Raw genomic sequence first — 17,675 nt, 5'->3', positions numbered from 1 at the left:
ATGAGCGCGTTTGAGGTGATATTCTGCAACGATTAGCGTTTATGTGTTGTGTATTGAATGAGATGCCCTTCTTTTGGCTGCCACTTGTAATAGGTTACTTGTACACCGCCACGGCCTGTACCGAAGAAGACGAACGAAGCTCGCGAACCGACGCTTGTAATCCTCGGACCCTTTACCCCCAAAGCTATTGTTGTGTTTGACGGCGTACCCATCGGGAAAACCGCCCGTCGTTTGCTTATCGTTAGGAATACAAATAAGGCGGCGGTACAGGTAATTACTAGCGAGTAGAACGTATGTTTCTTCTGTAGATCATGCTTGATATTGATGAAATGGTTTCCTTTCCGATGCAGGTAACCCTTGCGAAAGTTCCTCACCCGGAGTGTGGCATCAGTTTTGAGTGGACGTCGGCGGAGGTGGATGCGGGCACTGAAAGGTCGCTCGAAGTTGTATGGAGCCCGCTGTTGCTGATACAGGGCAAAGAAGTGTTAATAATATCCGACAGCTTGGGTAACAAAAAGGACGTGCAATTTATTTTGAAAGCAATCGAGCTGAAACCGACCAGCCGCAAAACAGTCACTAAACCGTTTGCCGTTCCCAAGAAGCTGAAACTAAAATCACCGTCCCCACCGAAGGTTAAACTTAGTCGCAACGTTCTGCCGAAGAGAACCAAGGGTTCACCCTTGCAGCGATCGTTGCCAGCGGGATCACCGACGGCAAATTCCAGAATGGGTTCGATAACTTCAAAAGTGTCGAACGCTGTACTTGGTGCGGGCGGCGAAGAGGACCGCCTTGAGCAGAGCGACCTATTGGACGAGTTTTGTTTGAGTCCTGCTGAGCGTAAGAGAATTGACAAGGAAAACATAAATCCAACCAGCCCCCTTTCTGGCACCGGTCAGCAAGGGGCAAGGCAGCTTCTGACGCCCAAACTAAACAGTGACAACTATATTTCGCATATCATTAATCAACCGACACCAGAATGCTATCTGAAGATTAAGGCACGCACCAATTCGGTCGTTTCGGAACGAAAGGATTTAGATGTTTCGCCGAAACTGCATGGTATGAAAAGTGTGCATCAAGCAGAGGCCACATATCCAACGATTAAAATTACAGACCCGTACCTTCAGGAAAGAATACCGTTGGCGTCAAATGTGTTGTCGAGCAAGACTAAAAATCAGCAGCACGATTTAACAACCACACCACTGGAGCGTACAAAATTTGATCCTGGTTGCGTTTCCACCATCACCAAGGCAACACCTTTTGAGCAGACGTATCTGAAACCGTACACTGGCAGCCCAATAGCAACGATGGAGACGGATCTGCGAGAAGAGGATAATTTACAACGTCATTTGTCCTTTTCTCCAGAAAATGTGCCACTTTCCGAACCTGATATCGGCATTTCGAAGGATACTGGTGGCGGTGACATCCATCGCGTACCTCCGAAAACAGGGCTAACGGAGGTGGATGATGGACGAAAGCTAGAGCTAAGCGGTGTTTCAGATGGTATTCCCAGCAGCGAAGAGGCCGTTCGTCGCGCTGAAGATAATGGAACAATCAACGACAAAACCCATCCCCTGGTACACGACACAAGTTCACAGCTATCGATAATCGCCGAAGAGACGAATCAGCCAGAGCTGGGTGTCACGTTCAATCGTCGGCAGGCGCACCACAATGGATCCTCATCGGATGTGGCGGAGCTGGGACTCACGATGGTGCATCACCAAAAGACATTCACCGTTGCGAGTGAGGAAAATTTGCGATCCTCATCGGTGGAGAACATTGTCCGGAATGTGACGGTCACCATAAAGGACAGCATATCGCTCTGTTCGATGCCGAATCTGCACGAAAACAGTGGCAGCAGTACGCTGGACGGTGAAGACGAAGAGGTGGGACGAATCTTCAAGGAGCACGAGATACGGGCTCAATCGAGTCGGTTCAATCTGCACGAGGTCGGGCGGTACAGTGATGAAGTAGTACCGCGAGTGGGGACAGTAGATGGTGGCGGTTTAAGACCGTCGGCTGGTATGAGTTGTAAGCGCAGTCTCGACACCGTTCGCAGTGGCCCCCGAAGCTTAGACCCGGTCACACAAAGCGTCCCATTTGAAAGCAAAATTTCTCCCCCGAAACGTCGGTGTCGCAACGAGTCTGCTAGCCCCCGGTCAAATGCTTCCATTCGGAATAAGAAGGATGATTCATCGACTGTACGTTCCGCTAGAAAACCGTTTGGATATAAACCTTCAACGCATAGTCGTAGCGTAACGCAGGTGAGTTAATCTTGAATACAACTAGAATATTGTAGTTATATTTTTGCTTCCATGTTCAATATCATCCATTATCCGAGGCTCAGAATTGATACATTGGGAAAAAGATATTTCTATTTCAAATATCTCTCATATTTTTTCTAACGTTAAACTAATTATTTTCTGTTTCCTCAGAACATTAAAATTAAAAAAATCGATTGGGAGTGTTTGTTGCTTACAAAATCAACAATTATAAGGGCTTTCAAATAGAGAGTGTCTATATGAATGTATGAATTTAAATTTAAATTCAAATTCAAATTTACCTGTTTAAACTGACGGCATCATCATCACATTAAGATACTTACTAAAAGATGTTTCCTATTTTCAGTCGGTTAATCGTACGCTAACGCTGAAACGTCCTGCCCTACCCTCCACACTACCGGCGAAAGGAGAAGAAAAACGTATATTTTTGTACGATTCCGACCGCCACCTGAAAACACTCATCAATCCCGATCCATTCGCCGCCACAACCACTACCAATCCGTTCATGTGCGCCTCGATATACCTGGATGAGCGTGCCTTCGAGCGATATGAACGGCAGATGAAAAAATGGCTGAACGCACTCGTCACTATACCGGCCGATTTGGACACGGAATCGAACAAACCGCTGGACGTGGGAAAACTGTTCGACGAGGTCAAGTGCAAGGAGCTAACGCTCGCGCCGACGAAGGAACTGATCTCGTCGCACTACTACAAGAACCGGCTGAACAGCTTACGGAGCGCCGGAATCTCTCTGTACATGAGCGAAGAGTTGGCCTTGCCGCTGCGTAAGGTGGCGGCCCAGATCGAAAAGCAACAGCTTGCGTTACGCACCGATCGGTGTCTGCATCTGGACTTGGTGCTACAGCGTACTGCGCTTGAACTGTTGCTATGCTTCAACCCACTGTGGTTGCGCCTCGGGCTGGAGGTTGTGTTCGGTGAGCAGATCGAGCTACAATCGCACCGTGACATTGTGGGGCTGAGTTCGTTCATCATCAACCGGCTGTTCCGCGATCGGTACCTGGAGGCGCGCAACTCGAAAGCGTACAATCTGTCCACGGCGTACGCGGAGCACATGCGCAAGTTTACCCTGCGGATGGTACTGTTCATGCTGCTGTTCCTCGATACTGCCAAGCGCCGGAAGCTGATCAAGCACAATCCGTGCCTGTTCGCGCGCAACGCACCGCACAAGGAAACCAGGGAGATCCTGATACGCTTTGCCTCGGAGCTGGTGTCCGGCATTGGGGATATTACGAAGCACCTGAAGCGTGTCGGCTACACGCTCTCGCACAAGCAGTCGTTTCTGGATGAGTTTAACTACGCCTTTGAAAATCTCGCAGTGGATCTGCGCGACGGCGTTCGGCTGACGCGCGTCATGGAGATCATTTTGCTACGCGAAGATTTGTCCGGCAGCTTGCGAGTGCCTCCCATATCGCGCCTGCAGAAACTGCACAACATTAACCTAGCGCTCGGAGCGCTGGAGCAGGCCGAGTATCAGATTGCGGGCAACATTACGGCGAAGGACATCTGCGATGGTCACCGGGAGCAAACGATGTCGCTGCTCTGGCAGATCGTGTACAAATTCCGTGCTCCAAAGTTCAACGCGGCCGCCTCCGTACTGCAGTGCTGGTGGCGCACCCACTGGCTGAAGGTGGTCATCGCGCGGCGCATCGAGGAAAAGCGGCGTCTGGTGCGGGAGAGGGCGGCACGCACGATACAGGCCGCCGTTCGGGGCTACTGCGTGCGCATCTGGTACGTGGCCATGCGCGATCAGAAGCTACGGGCCGTCGTCATTTTGCAGCGGTACACGAGGCGCTATCTGGCGCAAAAGTTGGCCGCACGGCGCTTCAGCGCAATCGTTCGCATTCAGCAGTGGTGGCGTTCCGTCCGGGAGATGCGTTTCGCGCGCGAAAACTTCCTTACAATGCGCAGTGCGGCCACCGTGCTGCAGATGTCCTACCGGAGGTACGCGCTGGCCAGCAAGCTGCAGGCGGCATCTGTTGTGATCGGGGAAATTCGAGCCGAAGCAGTGCATCGTCATCGGCAGGCCATTGTCATCCAGCGCAGTATAAAATCGTACGTCATACATCGCCGCCTGCAGTCGATCGTGCACGGTATGGTCGCTTTCATACGCCGCAAGTCGTTGCAGGCTCGGTCCGCGACGAAAATCCAGTCCTACCAGCGCATGCGGGTGGCACGTGGTGCGTTTTTGCGGCTACGCGAGGCCACCGTACGCATTCAGCGTCGTTGGCGAGAATGTTTGGAAGCGAGACGTGCACGAGCCCACTTCGTGCGCATGCAAAACAGCGCCATACTGGTGCAGCGATATTTCCGGGGCTACCTACGAATGCGTCAGGATCGAGAGCGGTTCCAAAAGACGCGCAATTTGATGGTACAGCTCCAGCGCCGTCGACGGGCGACGATTGCAATGCGTACCGAACGGAACGCCTTCGAGAGGCTTCGTAAAGCGGCCGTTTGCATACAGCTGCGGTACCGTGCCCGGAAACTGATGCAGATCGAAAGCCGGAGGTACGAGACGCTGCGTCACGCTGCATTCACCATCCAACGGCGTCACAGGGCCAACAAGGCGATGGTAGAGCAGCGCACCCAATATGACACCCTGCGGGTTGCCACTCTTTGCATTCAGAGGCGATTCCGAGCGCAACTGAGTATGCGTGCAGCCCGTGAGTCGTATGTCGGTCTGCGTCGGGCGGCGATTACCATACAGGTGCGCTACCGGGCAACGATGCTGATGCGTGTCGAGAGAAATGGCTTCATTTTACTTCGCCGCTGCACGGTGGCGATCCAGTGCCGATTCCGTGCCATCGTGGTGGGTCGATTAGAAAGGCTGAAGTATGGTAAACTGCGAGCGGCGGCCATCCACATCCAGCGTAAATGGCGTGCCACGTTGGAAATGAGAGCGGTGCGGAAGGGCTATCTACGGGAGCGTGCGGCGGCCACTACGCTTCAACGTGCGTGGAGTGCGGTTCGATTGAAACGCAAAATGCGTGGAGATTACCTGCGCTATCGTCATGCCGCAACCGTGTTGCAACGGCGCTACCGTGCCCTGATACAGGGGCGCGGGGTTCGTAAAGAATTGACCCGTCGGCGCAATGCTGCCACGGTCATCCAGAGGAAACTGCGAGCCACACTGCAGATGCGGGTCGAGCGGCAGAAATTCCTTCAACTTTGCCAAACGGTGCTGACTGTGCAGCGTAGGCTTCGTGCGAATCGCGCCACCAAGGTGCAGCGGACACACTATGATGCCCTAAAACGTAGTGTAGAGGTCCTCTCGGACCGGTGGCAAGCTATGCTAGCTATGCGACGAACACGGGACGACTACATACGATTGAAAAGGGCGGCAATTGTAATGCAGCGGCGTTTCAGGGCACAAAGAGCTATGAAACAGGAGAGACAAACGTACGCGTGCACCCGGGCTGCCGTTTTGTTAATCCAGCGCAAGTATCGAGCGCACCGAGAAATGGAAAAATGTCGCGGGCAGTTCCTGAACCTCAAGAGTGCCTCAATTGTAGTGCAGGAGTTTTACCGTGGCTACCGACAGATGAAGAAAGAGCGAGCAACATTCGAGCGGTTGCGTGAGGCAACGATCGCGGTTCAGAGGCGATTCCGTGGAAAACTCCTCATGAAACGGCAGATGGCGGAGTATGGCAGGAAAAAGGATGCAGCAGTTACTATCCAACGCTGGTTCCGTGGCCACCGTGCGATGGTCCTGGAACGGAAGCGGTTGATCGCACTCCGACAGGCAGCAATAGTATTTCAACGGCGCTATCGTACCCGTGCTGCAATGTTGCAGGAGAAGAGACAATTTGTACTGGTCCGGGGAGCGACGGTCACGATTCAGCTGCGCTGGAAGGCAATAATCGTCATGCGCAGGCAGCGTGCGGTGTACCGGCTTACGATCAACGCCATCCGGACAATTCAAACACACTACCGGGCGTACAAGCAACGTCTAGTCGATGAAGCAAACTATCGACTGTATCGATCCGCCGTCATCGTTGTCCAGCGGAGATATCGGGCCAAGCTCGAGGCACGCACCGAACGAGCCCGTTTCGAGCAGATTCGACGCACCGTACGGGGGTTGCAGCGACGCGGCCGTGGTTTGCTTGCCCGCCGTGCCTTCCGTGCGATGCTAACGCCGGAATACATTCTGCGTCGGCAGCGCGAAAAGGCTGCTCTGCGTATACAGGCCTGGTGGCGTGGAACCCATCACCGGAGGCGGTTCCAGACGGCCACGATGCGCAAGATCGCCAGCCAGATGGTGGTGAGTCGTCGCGAAGGCCAGCGTGATCCGTCCATTCGGCTGAGTAACGTGGCACGCCTGTGCATGCGCTTCCTGAACACGCGCTTCAGCTCGACGGAGGCGATCGGCATTCTGCAGCGGCTAGAACGAATGTCCCGCCTGGTGCCGCACTTGCTCATGGACGATGCCGTCTTTTTGGCGGTGTTTTGCTACAACACGATGGCACAGGCGATCCGGTCCGAGCTGGATAAGATACTGATTGAGATCTGTGCCCGGATCATACTCAATTTGGCGCGCTTCAAAGGCACTAAGGAGCAAGCTTTTCAGGTAAGGTTTGGAAAGAGGCCAAATTAAAATTGAATTAAAACAATTTATCGTTTACCTTTAATTTCCAGGAAAACGGTCTCGTGACAGTCTCGCAGATGTTGCTCCGCTGGTGTGACAAAGATTGTGGCATATTCAGCACCCTCTGCACGTTGCTCTGGGTGTTGGCGCACGATGTTCAAAAGAAAAATGTAAGAACAGATCCGATTCATGATGAAGAAGACATATTTTTATACGGATATTTGATGTATTCTTTTTTCTCAATTCCAACATCCGCAGGCAATTCGTCGGTATATGATTTCAAAGGACGCCATATATATGCTGCGTGAAACGAAAAAGCTGGTCCAGCGAAAGGAAAAGATGCGTAAGAACGTGCAGCGGCCGGTCGGCTGTCTGGTGGCCCCGAACCCGCAGCTGATGCGAACCGTTCCCGCGCTGGAGGCCGATTTCGGTGTCAATCGGAGCAAACCGTACGTCTTCTATTCGTCGGTGTTTGGGTTCGAGCGGGTGTTGCACATGTTGGACGTGAATCTTTCGTGATTGCCATATGTATGATCTTTTCTATTTAACTCCACGACCATATCCAACTGGCGATGTTTATGTTCGTTTGTTTGTTTGTTGGTTAATCACATGGTTGTTGTAACTAGGAAAATTAACGTTTCGCTGACGTCGGATAAATGTTCCATTTTTTAGGGCTTGTTTTTCGTATCCTTATTTTTTTAATTTGAATATTGCATATATTTAAGTTTTGAACCATATCATGTTGGTGGACAGCAAGTATGTTTTCACCTTTTTATACATACTCAAGTACAATAAATTAAACAATGACTCAACAGACGGACAGTACAAATTTTTATGAAGAAGTTTTCGCTTGAGCTTTCGAGATTGCTTTTCAGGAATCTATTCAAGATACGTCATGTGGGATTGATAGGGATTTTAGATTTTCATTAACGAGCCTATTTTTAATATGGAATAGGAAACTGACACAAAAATGGAACAGGAAACATCAGTTATATTGGATGGAAGTTTTATTCTACTCTCGGTATTCAATGAAATAAATAATGCGTCTTCTCCGTCTTATACTAAACGAGTAAAAGCTCGTTATATACTAAATCCTAGCTTCTTCTTTCCACGATGTTCGGCCCAACCGTTCTGAACAAATCACGACCCGGTTATTATTTTCCTACTACAACACAACCACATTAACCCTAACAACTCCCTACTGGCAGAGGAGGAATATCGAACGGCAGCCTATTCCAGCCGATGGTTACTTAGATTTTTGCTGTAGTATTTATCATCATCGTGCGATTCACCATCAGCAGCATCGGCCCGGTCGTCGTAGTATGCGTCGGTAGTGTGCTCCTCGAGCGTCGCCATCGTTGCCGACGGATCGTCGGAACGTGCGTGCGCATTTGTGGCCGTGTTGTGTCCGCCATCCGCCTGCTCGGTGCCCTCCGAGTCTGCGTATTCGAAATCGATCTCATCCATCCGTTTCTGAGCGTTCACCTGTTGTGGAAGGGAGAGAGAGAGCAGGTTAGCGAAGGTACGCAGCGTCTCGAAACGTTGGCCAGGGATGTTCTTACGTTGTTAGAATACTCGTGCTCGCCGTCCGGGACGTATATTCGCAGCGGACTCTGGGTCACCTGCGGCTCTACCGTGCTGCCGACCTGCGCATGGTGGTACTGCTGCTGCTGCTGTTGCTGCGAGCCACCGGTGTTGCTAGCGCTTGGGTTCTCCTGCAACCCAAGGATGTTGGAAACGGCCAGCTGGTGCTCCTGGTACGCCTGCAGGTAGTCGGCGTTATTACTGCCCGTTTGCTGCTGGAACTGCTGCTGGCCTTGCTGGTTGTGCTGCTCCTGTTGGTGGTGCATCTGCTGCTGGTACTGATGCTGCTGGGTCTGCTGGTACTGCTGCTGTTGGGCCTGTTGGTGGTAAAGCTCCTGCTGCGCTTGCGCCAGTATGCGATCGTTCTCCTTCTGGCGCTCGGACAGCTCGTAGAAGGAGTGTGGCGCGCCGCCCGGCTGCTGCACCGCCGTCGGTTGGTCCACCTGGTAGTGGTAGTAGTCGCTCGGGGGCAGATTGTTATGCAGGTTGATCATACCGTAATTGAGCAGGTTGGCGATTTCCGCGTCGGTCATCTGGCGCTGAGGGTCCTGCTGCTGCTGGGAGTGATGCTGCTGGATTAGCTGCTGCTGCAGCTGCTGCTCGAGCTGGTTGAGCTGCGGTAGCTGCTGCTGATGGACGGCCGGCTGCTCGTGGCCAACGAGCTGCGCGTACGTCGGCATATCGGACGACTGGTGCTGGTTGTGCATATCGTTCAGCTGGATCTGGTTCACCACCGACTGCAGCTCGTGCAGCTGGTCCTGGGTGGCGGTAAGGATCTGGCCCGTACTGGCCGCCGTTTCACCGTGCTTATTGTACGCGTTGTACGAGTTGAACAGCACGGTCGCCGGGGCGGGTGTTTGCGTTTGCGCCTGGGCGTGCACCGGACTGTGGTGCTGCTGCTGGCCTTGAACCGTGCCGAGGAAGTTGGTGTCCGGCTTGAAGAGATTCACCGCCGCCTGCTGTTGGTGGGTGTTGAAAAGGTTGTTGGACTGGGTGACGAGATAGGTGGGATTGTAGAGCTGGAATTATAAATACCGAGGGAAAGGCAAAGGGTAGTCGGATTAGTACCATCATGGTTATGTATGTGTGTATGTGTGTGTATGTGGCATTAGTGATGACGATGGTGGGAAGGATGGGATTGCGGCTCGTCGGACGCTTGGCCACCGGTCGGCGGGACGACACTAACCGAAACGGGCATCTCCTGCAGCATGGCCGTCTGCTGGAGGATGTGCTGCTGCAGCTGCGGCTGGGTGGCGAGCGGGATGGCGTAGCTCGCCTGCGGTACCGCGTTGACGTACTGAATGACGGCTGAGGCACTCGTCTGCGGCTGCAGGCCCGGATAGTGCGGTGGGACGGGTGCTTGGAGGAGCACGCCGGCCGGTCCAAACTTGCCATTGCTCGGTATGCTCAGCGGGTCGGATGTTGGCACGAGCGTTTTGCTTGGCAGCGACGGATCGGGATCCGGTGCAAAGTACGTCTTCTTGCCCGAGTACAGATCGCCGATCGTCACGTCGTTCGAGTGCTCCTCGGTCACCTGGTACTGCTGGTGCGGGTTACCGATGATGTGGTGATGGTGCTGATGGTTGTACGGCACCACGACCGGAGCGGGCTGCAAAGAAGAGATCAGTGACGCCAGATCGCCATACAAGGGTTGTCGGTGCGGAGGCACTCGATCGCTCGTTACCGTTGGCGAGTACAGGAAGGCCGGTTTGGGAGTCAGCGTCGGCTTGGTGGTCTTCACTTCGATCTCCAGCTTGTTGCTGTCCTCGTACGACGACACACGGATCTGGTTCGGGCCACTCGGTGGCTTCGTGAGGCCCAGGTTGGGCGCAGGGATCGTATGAATAGCGCCATCCTTGTGCGACGTGACCTTGGTGGTTATCTACCGAATGAGACAGAACAAAACAACATAAGCACCCTACCGATGATTGCTAAACATTCAAAATGCAGCACGTTCCGTACCGGCTTTAGCTTCTCGAACACAATGTCGCCCGTACTCGGTCCGGCCAGAGAACTCTGGAACTTGTGGTGCTTGATGCTGGCGGCCGCGAAGGACAGCGGCGGGTGACGCTTCAGCAGCGGTTGCTTCATAAGCGAAGGGTGGCTTAGAATGGATTTGATGGGTCTTTTCAAACTGCCACGGAGAAGGAAGGCGGAAAAAAGAACACCGGGGGTTAAGGGAGCCGAAGTATTTACAACCAAGAGCAAACACACCCTACCTCATAATCATTGATGGAGCTGGCCGGATTGCTACTGGAGAGAGCCGCGTTCCGGCGCGGAACTGCGTCATGTACGGTTTCGGTCCGCTACCGTGCTTGGGCACGAAGCTCGGGAATCCCATCAGCGGGGAAGACTTGCCATAGCCGGAGGGGAGCAGTGGTTTGAAGGGAGGTGTGTGATCGCCAGCAGAGAGGACCGCGCACAGCGACACCAGCAGGAAAAGAACCTGCAAAACAGACGATGGACATAAACGAAACGGAATTCATTAATGCCTACTTCGATGGCACGAATGCTTCTATGACTTTCGAACACATTGCACAACATGGTTTTTTTATTTGAACTACATTAAAAATACGGTCGTTGCCATGTTTACAAAACTTACGCAAACTTACGCAAAAGAAAAATCTGCGTTATTTCACAAAGCAAACTCAACCAAATGTCTTTATTGGACAAGAAATTAAATTTTATGTCTAGCTTCACACGGGGAGTCCGATAATAGAGTTTTATAAGTTTATAAGTCCAGTTCACGACCTTCAGAAATCACTGTTTTCTCCTCCTCTAGTATCAATCGTTTCTTGGCGATGCCCAGTGCATGATGTGATTTCCAAATTCACATTTCTAATTAGCGACTCTTAAATAGGCACAGATCCGACAGCATTTACTTCAAATGAAAATGTTACTTAATTGAAAATTATTTTGAATGATGTATGAAAGCTGACTGCTACGGCAGGCAAGAATATATCAGTTCCACACTGGCGAATTTTCCAGTATGTACTTTTTGTAAAATGTATACGCACAAATATTAGAAGATTTTATTGGAACATATTACGTATTTACTCTACCAAAACTTAAACTTGAAAAAAATATACACAGTCCTGTATATGGTATCTGTTCAAATGAAATAAATAAAATTTTAAAAATTATTACGACCGTTAAGCACAAGTGCGTCCGAAATGGTTGTCTTCGTAGAAGAACCCAAAAATATAAGAAAGTCGTTAAGGAAAACACTGCCGTAGCATGATTTGGAATCAGTTAAATGTCGAGTGAGGCCATGAGGAAAGGATAGGGAGACCTTTCAAGGCACACTTTGTTCAAAAGTACATAGAAACAGCATTGTTGAGTAAAAGTTTTGGGGGAAAAATTAAATCATTTTTAAATCCGCAATCCGCTCATTAGAGCAATGCATAAACGCTTGGTTTTCTGTTGCTCTCCTTCCAGAACGATCGTTGATGATCTTTGCAGGCCGTTCAAATTTTTTTGCTTGTAATTTCTGGCCAGCAACCCAAATGAGGATTGCTGTCCATGCATGCAGTGTTCGCATTTTTTTTGTTTATTTATTAAAACATTTAACCTCACAATCATGCTTGTACTGAGTCTTTGCACTCTAAGACATTATAGGAAGAATATTTTTTTCATTTTAAAGCAGGTTGTTCGTGGCCTTTTTGATAACGTTTCGCTTCGAAAAGTCACTGAAAATATCTGCAGCTACTTGAAACTGCTGCATAATGCCGTCTCCAAAACTGTACGAACTGCATGTATCCGGTTCCATCAAGCACCGTTGCGAAATGCCGATCAACATCTACGCCGACTGCGAAAGTGACTACGCGCCCAAAACTCATTAGCATAGCCGCACACTCACTTGTTCCATCTGAATGGCCATTTTCTCCTGCGTTTTCCTTCAGGTATGTGCACTGCACTGGCAAACACAACACTGATTTCGGGATCTGCACTGGCTGCAATTGCCTGCTCGCCGACCGTTACCACCGCCGATCGTGCAACGATTTGAAACTTCACTCACGTGCTCACCGAACTGATTAAAGTGTTTAGGATACAGTTTAATGTTTAGGATACGTTTCTATTCACACACACACACACACACACACACACGCGCATAGGCGGCACTAGGTTCTAGGACCTCGTGGATCCGGCTGCTTAAAAGTGCTGCCGACGGAAGCCACCCGAATGAGAAATCCTTCTTGATGTACACGAAACTTCTTCCCGTACGATCCTGCGGTCTGGCGGCACGATCCGGTTAAAGTTGGCACACTTGTCGTCGTTCGTTGGGCCCCCGGTTGCATTTGCTTTTGGGCAGCCTGTTCCGTTCGGTGCATCCGGTTCAGATCCGGAGCGCGGGCAGCTTGGCCGTCGTTTGAGGTTTAGAAAATCTCGTTGTCGCGCGCGCTCGCGCCTCTCGATGGGTCTGGTCGGCGCAACCGCGTTCCTTGGCGTGCGGATGGTGACTGCGCGAAACCGGGCAAACCCAACCAGACAACCTGTTCGGAGTGTGTTCGCCCGCAAGTGAAAACCGACCGCCACCATCACGCCGCCGACGATGCCACCCTCGTCGTGTCGGTTACGGGTTGTGTTGTGTTGTGTTTTCTTTTCGCCAGATTTAGCTACTCGAGTGGCGGTGGCCGTTAAAGAAAGGGTCGGGGGGAGTTAAAGACAACGGACAATCGTCCCTCCGTCCCGTCCAGGCAGAGGGGGCCACGATGAGAGCTGGTGTACGATATTTCATGGATCGGTTTTTGGAATGCCTCGGATGCTTGCCTGCTCTCCAGATCGGGCCGGAGCTTTGGTGCGGTCCATAACTTGAGGTGTAGTAGAAATCGCACGAAATGAGGTGGTGGCTTGGAGGGAAAGGTACAAAAAAAAAACGCAATTATCCGGTCCTGCCGTAGTCGTCACCGGTGGTTTGTGCCAAATGAGAGAAACTGAAAAGGCTAAATTGTACAAAATACACAACTTTAATCTCGGGCTCCAAAACCAGCAGTCAGAGTCAGGAAAAACACATGTCACATGTGCGAAATGGAGCCTTAGAAAGCATAGGTACGAGTACCTGGTCGTCCACAGCCCGAACACTTCATGGCACGCACGGCCAAGGCTCGTACGCAACGAAACCCTTTCTGCAAACGACCCTGACATTGGCCCAACTGTTACCCTTGGGGAAGGTCTCCTGCAGGCAGAAGGTCAGCGATGTAAGCCTCGTAACGAGATGGCATGACGCCTATCGGGCAGAAAAAGCTGCGAACGCGTACAAATTACCGTCGTGTACCGCTCTCTTCAACGCAAACCAGTTCCAATCTGGCAAGTAGGACCATCTGTCGCCGGATCTGGGGCTGGTTGCTGGATGCTCGTGACGTAGAAATGGCTTCGATACATGACGGGCACCAGATCGGTGTCGGTGAACGGTGGCCGGACGGGTTCTAACTGTACCGGGCTTCTTCCTTTCTTACTATGCACCGTCTTGAGTGCATGGGGTTGTTTTTGCCATGCACTTTTTGCTGCAAGAAGCAAACTGGAACAATTACGGCTTGCTATTAAAGACGCTGTTGAACGGACGTTTAGAAAGACGTTCCAGTAGACACCTTGCAAATAGAATCATAAAAGCAATTGAAGCTGAAGCATACCTGTGTGTATTTAAAGAATAAATACCGATTTCAAACTAAAGAAACTTTTAAAATCTTGTCAACTTTGTTGACAAGTCAAGCTGTTCAGTTTGATGTATAATTGTTACTTCTTTCTTTTCCTCTGAGACAAGTTGGAGGAGAGTGAAGTTTTTTATTTAAAATCTTATTAGTCGCCGAAAGGATACAGGATATTTCTAAACATTGGGGTAGTCTGTCATGGATAGATATGAATAAAAAATATATGCTATAGGATGCTTAATTGCTTGTTCTTTGGTTATTATTTAAACATACTATGTACCGTAAATTGGTTTAGATTTTTTATAGCAATAAGCTGCACCAGCTGTATTTCCAATGAGATTCTTGTTATTCAATACAAATTTTAATCAACATTGATGGTATTGAACCAGATCTATCAAAAACTGGGAACCAGTGAGCGAATTTTTAAGCTTCGAAAGCATCGCCAAAAGTAGAGAGATCAGAAAACCTCACATTCTTGGAAAGCAGTCTTCTTAGTTCAAGTTTAGGTAGGTTATCTTGACCACCATAAAGATTTTTTTTTCTTGCGTTCTATTATTTCTCAAGCCTTGTTTTGTTGGAAATTGATGGAATACAAGTAAAAGGGCAATCGCTTTATGTTGATTTTTTATTGCTTATTTTACATGGTTTCCTATTTGCTTCAAATCTGCGTATAAACGACAACATTATGGTCAACTTGAGACTTTTATTTGTTATCATTTCTTTTTATAAGCAATTTTGCTTTGACTCCCAACGTTGAACTTCACTTTTACTGAAGTGATTAATAGGCGCTAATCAAAGAAAATTGGTTTATAAAGAAATCCTCCCGAGCATGTTTTAAACCCACAGGCCGGTGTGCTGTTCACCCCAACAGATGAGTCATTGTGCCGAATGAAAAACTCATCGTGGAAGCTGGCCACACCGCGCTAGAACACGACTTGGTAACAAGCGTCCGGCGGCCGCTCGTTACGGATCTATTTTCCGTTAATTGAGCACCCTTTGGTGCAGAAGTGAAGGAGGTGCGTGTGCATGTGTGTGTGTATGTGCGCTTATGCTCCGTGTGGGAATGGGAAAAAAGCACCGAACCACCATTAAACCTGCCGCCGCATCCGGAATGCCGCGGAAAGCCGCTCCGGCGGAATGTTGTGTTGCTGGGTGCCGCTAATCAAATCGAGTCCGGGAAACCGCTCCGGACCGCCGGACCGTCCAGTTGTAGGCAAGGGTTACGTCCCTCCGGGTGCCGGGCGCGATGGGTGAGGCAATTTTCTTTTCGCGAAACCCTTTTCTGCGCCCTGCGCCAGTTCCGTGTGGGGTTTGGTTTAATTTAATTTTTTTCCTTTCCTTTCATCTCTTCACTACTCGCCCGCCGTTGGTTTTGTTTGATGCCATTAATCAATGACTTTCGATTTCCGAGAGGAGCCCGCGGGAATGCAACGGTCTAGTGTTGTATAGGGTTACCGGGCGCTGGTTTGGCGTCCAGATCCGTTTTCCGCCCTACGCCCTTTTCGCGGGTGAAGGGTTGGGGCGGAGGAAGAGGGGACGAACCTCCGAAGGCCCTTTTTAGCCGTGGTCCAGGGAGCAACAGTGTCGCGGACTGTGCCGATCCGATCGAAAGCGAACAATCGACTTCGAACAATCCGTCGATCGGATCGAACCGATCGAACAGGGCGATATGCAAACAGCACAACCTGTAGACGACGGTTAAAAGGGCCTGTTGGTGAGGGCGAGGTGAGGTTGGGGGCAAGGGTACCCACCCACAATCCGGTGGGCGGTGGCGTGCGGTGCATACTTTCTTTTGCCGTCCGATGGGGAGCACATGTTCGTTCGTGTGCAGTCGAGTGCATGCATTCACATGGGGATGACGCACGCAAAGGTCCCGACGGGTTGGCGTAGCGGGGGAAGTGGTCACAAAGCGTAGCGGAAAACAAACAGCACAGCACCGAACCACTTGCGTCCCCCTCCACCTGGGGGGGACCAAATCTTCCAAAGTGGCCGTTTCTTTTCTTCTCCATCCGACGCGGCTGTGGGTGGATCGTAAGGGAAATTTGTGGTGAGACTTTTCCCCTGGCGGGTGGCCGCAGTCCAGCGAATGATAATTGTTGGTGTCGACGGAGATGATGGTGATCGCTCCGGTCGGCCCTGCGCCGATTGGACCGATCAGCAATGCTAGCCGAGTGGACGGTGTTAGTCAGCCAGCTCGACGGTTCGGTCGAGTATCACACGGTCCATTAAAGCTGGTTGTTATTGATTGACGCTGGGCTCGGTGGGTAATTGGTTTGTGGGTTTCTGTGGATTTTTTGTCCACTTCCACTGCTCTTGTTTCTGCACAACGTAAATTTCTTTTCATTTAGGTATGTCTCTAAATGCTTTGGAAATCGTGTAAAATTTTCCAAGCAGGTAAGCGTTGCAAATGAAAAAAAGAAATTATTCCATGAGTTTTGAAAATGAAAGATCCACTAACAATAAATCGAAAACGTAAAGTTTTCTTGATTCTCGGTGCCTAAACTTTTCCTTCTCAAAAGTAACATATTTTTCGATAAACCAGAAAAGGACTCCTGGTAAGTTCTGGTGGTTTACAGAGGCTGTAAGTCATACATTGGAAAAATCTTCCCCATTAGAATCGATCAAAAAGGATTCAACTATCAATTTCGTTGTTTTTACATTTTCACCCGGTAGCCACGAAAGCTATACTGCCCTGTAAGCTCCGTTGATGATTTATTTTTCAATTTCGTCTTGTATAATTGATGCAGACAATTTGCACATCTAAGGATGGATGGTGAATGTTTCCCTTCCAAGATGCGTCTCCCCAGACGGATCACCATACAGTTTATCTACCCTGCGCCGTCCATTGAGCTAACATATGTAAATCGGTTTTCACTTTCGATGCTCCTGTTACCGCAGTCGGGTACGTGCGGTGTTTTTGCAACACCGCCAGCAAAATAATATACACACTTTTGCTTTTTCTTGTACCAATTCGACCGACAACGGCGGTTGCGTTGGTTAACACGTGCGCGCTTTCTGCAGCGGGTGCATAAGCAAGCAGATGTTGCCCATAATCTCACAGCACTGTTTCGGGTGGTTGTTTTTGAAGACCGATCGCAAAAAATAAAACAATAAAAAACCGTGGTGGCAAACACTCATCAACCGGGGGCGTCAATGGACCTCCTTGGAGATGGGCTTATGTTAGAGAGGGCGAGAGATCAGGATCGAGTGATCAATCGATATCGATAAACACCGCCTTACTGATTGATTGGTTCCAGTCGAAAGTGGAATGCTGTACACTGAACCAAGTGTTACGGCGTGGATAAGCTTTTCAAATCCATCCATCCGCAGCGCGTCAACCTGCGGCGCGCTTGTCATTGCAATGCGCCAGCTTGGTAAAATATTACGAAATACGGTAAGATACGATATGCTAGAGAGATGAAAACACTTTGTGGCAGTTGGAAGGTCTCTTAGGGACATTCCATCCGAAGAAAGAAGGGAGGGTTGTTAGGAAATGGGAAAACATCAGTATGAACGCGCACGTCTTCCAAGTACGTCTGTGTGGCGCATATCAACTTGAAG

At 50.2% G+C, this 17,675-nt stretch overlaps 2 protein-coding genes across 2 annotated transcripts; one reads left to right on the top strand and one right to left on the bottom strand.

Annotated features, from left to right (window-relative positions):
* LOC131289182 (protein abnormal spindle) lies at nt 1-7,407 on the top strand. The gene is made up of 9 exons (XM_058318390.1): nt 1-15; nt 94-270; nt 351-1,050; nt 1,204-1,410; nt 1,480-2,261; nt 2,626-6,003; nt 6,175-6,864; nt 6,933-7,052; nt 7,141-7,407. Exons 1-9 carry the CDS (start codon nt 1-3, stop codon nt 7,399-7,401), a joined length of 6,330 nt encoding a protein of 2,109 aa, XP_058174373.1. The 3' UTR covers nt 7,402-7,407.
* A 705-nt stretch (nt 7,408-8,112) lies between these two features.
* Nucleotides 8,113-12,346, bottom strand: LOC131288117 (GATA zinc finger domain-containing protein 10). Its single transcript, XM_058317228.1, has 7 exons — nt 12,326-12,346; nt 10,686-10,912; nt 10,429-10,600; nt 10,151-10,348; nt 9,653-10,075; nt 8,445-9,485; nt 8,113-8,367 (listed from the first exon to the last, which is right to left on the bottom strand). Exons 1-7 carry the CDS (start codon nt 12,344-12,346, stop codon nt 8,113-8,115), a joined length of 2,337 nt encoding a protein of 778 aa, XP_058173211.1.
* Nucleotides 12,347-17,675: the final 5,329 nt, after the last annotated feature.

This window comes from Anopheles ziemanni, chromosome 3 (assembly GCF_943734765.1).
Source record: "Anopheles ziemanni chromosome 3, idAnoZiCoDA_A2_x.2, whole genome shotgun sequence".
NCBI classification, from domain to species: domain Eukaryota; kingdom Metazoa; phylum Arthropoda; class Insecta; order Diptera; family Culicidae; genus Anopheles; species Anopheles ziemanni.
The sequence above is the reverse complement of the archived record's forward strand: the minus strand, read 5'-3'. Positions and strand labels throughout refer to the sequence as shown.